General features: G+C 40.7%; 1 protein-coding gene across 1 annotated transcript in view; it reads left to right on the forward strand.

Annotated features, from left to right (window-relative positions):
- Nucleotides 1–579: 579 nt before the first annotated feature.
- The window catches only part of LOC112468337 (trehalase-like), a 29,726-nt gene continuing 27,136 nt past the window's right edge, over nucleotides 580–3,169 (forward strand). The window contains exon 1 of the mRNA XM_025037464.1: nucleotides 580–921. Coding sequence (XP_024893232.1) covers nucleotides 776–921 — 146 coding nt within the window. The 5' untranslated portion in view covers nucleotides 580–775. The remainder of the gene's footprint in view (nucleotides 922–3,169) is intronic.

Raw genomic sequence — 3,169 nt, forward strand, 5'->3', positions numbered from 1 at the left:
ATGTTTTTCCACTTTGTGTGGAATACTTATCTTCATTAATAATTGAAGATATATTTCACGCTCTTAGAATTTGTTCACTTCTGATCGCGAGAAATAAGCGTAATTGGGCACTGGATATAACGCGTACACATCTAGCGCTTTTTTTCTTTAATTTTATACGAAATAGATTTTCCCACGGTCCCGACTCCACGCGAGTCGCCTGATCCGTTCCGTTGAGGAGCGATAAACCTCTCGGGAAGAACTATCGTATCAGAGAGGACCACACTTCCGGTCTTACGCGTGCCACTACTGTTATGACACTTTTAAATGATTTATGACGCTATCTTGACGGCGATCGCGCGCCGCTTTCTTTCCTTGAACCACATTATTCGCCGCCGCTATCGGCCTCGTTTCGGCGCGGCTTATCTGCCGCTGGATAAACCGCGCGCCGCGCCGTGCCGCTGAACGACACGGTGGCGCGTGCTTTTCTTCCCGAAATTTGCATAGTGCGCACGGTGCGCGTAATCAATGGCCGGCCGGGGGGGAAGTCGCCCACTCGCCTTCGCCGAACGGGCGCGTTATCGGCGAACGCGCGAGCACGCGACGGAGATATAATGGATCAGCGAGTACGCGCTCGGCTATAGCGCCCGAGATACGTCCCGGGGGCAGGAACTTGGCCGATTTTTGCGCCCGGCGACGTCGATCACGCGCGCGTGTCACGATCAACGCTCTCTCGCGATCGATCCCTCGGATCTCGCTTGTCTATCCGCGCGCGCGCGCGCCACGCGATCGACATATGTTAACCGGGTCGAACCGAACACGGCTGACCATGAGCGTCGCGGTTTTCATAATCTCTTCCGCGATCGCCCTGATCGACGCGGCCTCGATCGTGCGTGTCACCACCACCACCACTCCCCCTGGACCACCCGATCTCTGCCACAGGTGAGTGAAAGTACGAGACGTCGCGTCGGCGCGGCGTGTGTTTCGCGCTCGCGCGAAGCGAAAGAAGAAGACTGTTATCTCTTCTCCTCCGCGTCCCGTATCGCATAAACTTAACCAAAGCTTCATTATTTGCTTTATCGATCGTTTGTTCAATCGATCGCTTCCGTGTTGATTTTTCAAAAGTGGAACATTACACTTTTGGCACCTTCCTCGCCAGCGTCGATCCCTGTTCCATCTCGTTTCTTCAGGCGGTTCCAAAAGAGGTTCCTATCTCTTTTCGGTCTCATAAACAGTTTCACATTTATCTTTAAATATTTTTCTTTACCTCCTTCACCAGGAGGCTTCTGAAAATATTTGGATAGAAAATAGACATGCAAATTCAATAAACGTATAAACGTTTACAGGAAGAGCGGTGTTGACATTATTCAATAGCGTATAATTTCTGAATAATCCAACAGTTTTCTCTTCCTCGGTAATAACCCTTCCGATTTATCACACAAAGAATTATCGTTTTTATCGGTCAAATTGTTTCGAAATTATCTGTGAACGACAAAGGCAAACGCGAAATTGGCACGTGCCCACGCAAAGTGGTACCGTTAAAGTTCTTATGCAGTCACTTGGGCTGTTTTAACAATTCCTCGTTGTATTCGACAGTCAGATTATTCAGTAGGTGAAACTTTCGCCATTGTCTGTCGCGAGTAGACACAACTAACTGTGCTCCTCGTTTGGACTACTTATCGCACGCCGCGGGAGATAACTTCTTGATGATTGTTTGTATACAATTATCCGATACGTATATAGGTACTTTTATACACCTTCTGCAACTTTCGACATTACGAGACTACTTTTGTCGCTCTTCATAATTACTTATCGCCAATCAAGCGGATGGGAGAATACTCGAACATGTTGCGTGCTTTGTTAACGCATTGTCCCTTATTTAGTTAGAGAATTAAGCTAGTTATTTTAAGTTTGCTGAGGATTATAAGCCGCGGAAGGCTAATCGAGAAGTTACAAGCTCCATTAATTGATTAATCTCCTCCTTGATTGGGCGATATTGTAAAAGTAATTATGATATCAACAAGAGTAATTATTTGACCAAACTGACGTTTAATATCGTAGTGTTACATTAATTCATTCGACGTTTCGACACTAGTTTTGTGTCCTTCTCAAGAATTTACTGTCCCATACTAAAAATTAGCCGCACAAAGTTTCTTGCAGTTTTAACACTTTGTCAAATTTATGTGCGGCTAATCTTTAGTATGGGACTTTTTACTGACAAAGAAAATAATTTTATATCTAATTGTGGTATGATAATATAAAGTATATTATCGAACATAATACAAAACTAATTAATTAATTAAATTTGAAAAATTAAATTAAAAAATATAATGTATTTCTTAAAATCAAGACACCTATCGTATAGAATAAACGAAGGAAATCTCTGTACAATTTCTTCTTTATATTAAAAGCGTTATAATAGCAACATTATTAGCTAATTTGTAATAAACATGGAAAATGGATTATATATCGCTTTCAAGAAACTTAATCCTATTATATTACTATATTCTCTGTAATTTCTCTTCTTCTGTAGTACCACTTAGTTCTTCAAGCCGTAGACAGTGAAAGCACTCTACCGTTTAAATATAATCTTTTAAATTTGTAAAGATAGAGAAGTACTAATGAATACAATTAAATTGTAGTAATTAAAGAGTTTAAAGCGTAGAATTTGAATTAACGTCTTAAAATTAAAATAAGGTTACTATTACCATAAAGTTTAACTGTTTCGGAAGCAACGGGAAAAGGGAACAAACTAACGTTCACTTTACTTTGTCTTAAGAAACGTGTAGCACTTACAGCACAAGTATGCTTTATTCGTTTTCTTCATATATGCACTTTAACCCATCTTTGCCTTACGACTTCTGGTTATCATGCTCCCTCTGTCTACCACTTAGCTCATCAAGCCGTAGGCAGTAAAAGCACTATCGTTTTAACATAATCTTTAAAATATTCTAAAAGTACTAATAAATAAATAAATACAATTAAATTGTAGTAATTCAAGACTTTAGAGCGTAGAATTTGAATTAACTCCTTACTTTACGTTTAATTATTTTATAGGCAATGTAACAAACAAACGTTCACATTTGTTTTATCTTAAGAAACGTATAGCACTTACAGCACAAGTATGCGATATTTGCTTTTTTCACACACACACACACACACACACACACACACACACACACACACACAC

This window comes from Temnothorax curvispinosus, unplaced genomic scaffold (assembly GCF_003070985.1).
Source record: "Temnothorax curvispinosus isolate PA1 unplaced genomic scaffold, ASM307098v1 QBEX01001787.1, whole genome shotgun sequence".
In the NCBI taxonomy this organism is placed as follows: Eukaryota; Metazoa; Arthropoda; class Insecta; order Hymenoptera; family Formicidae; genus Temnothorax; species Temnothorax curvispinosus.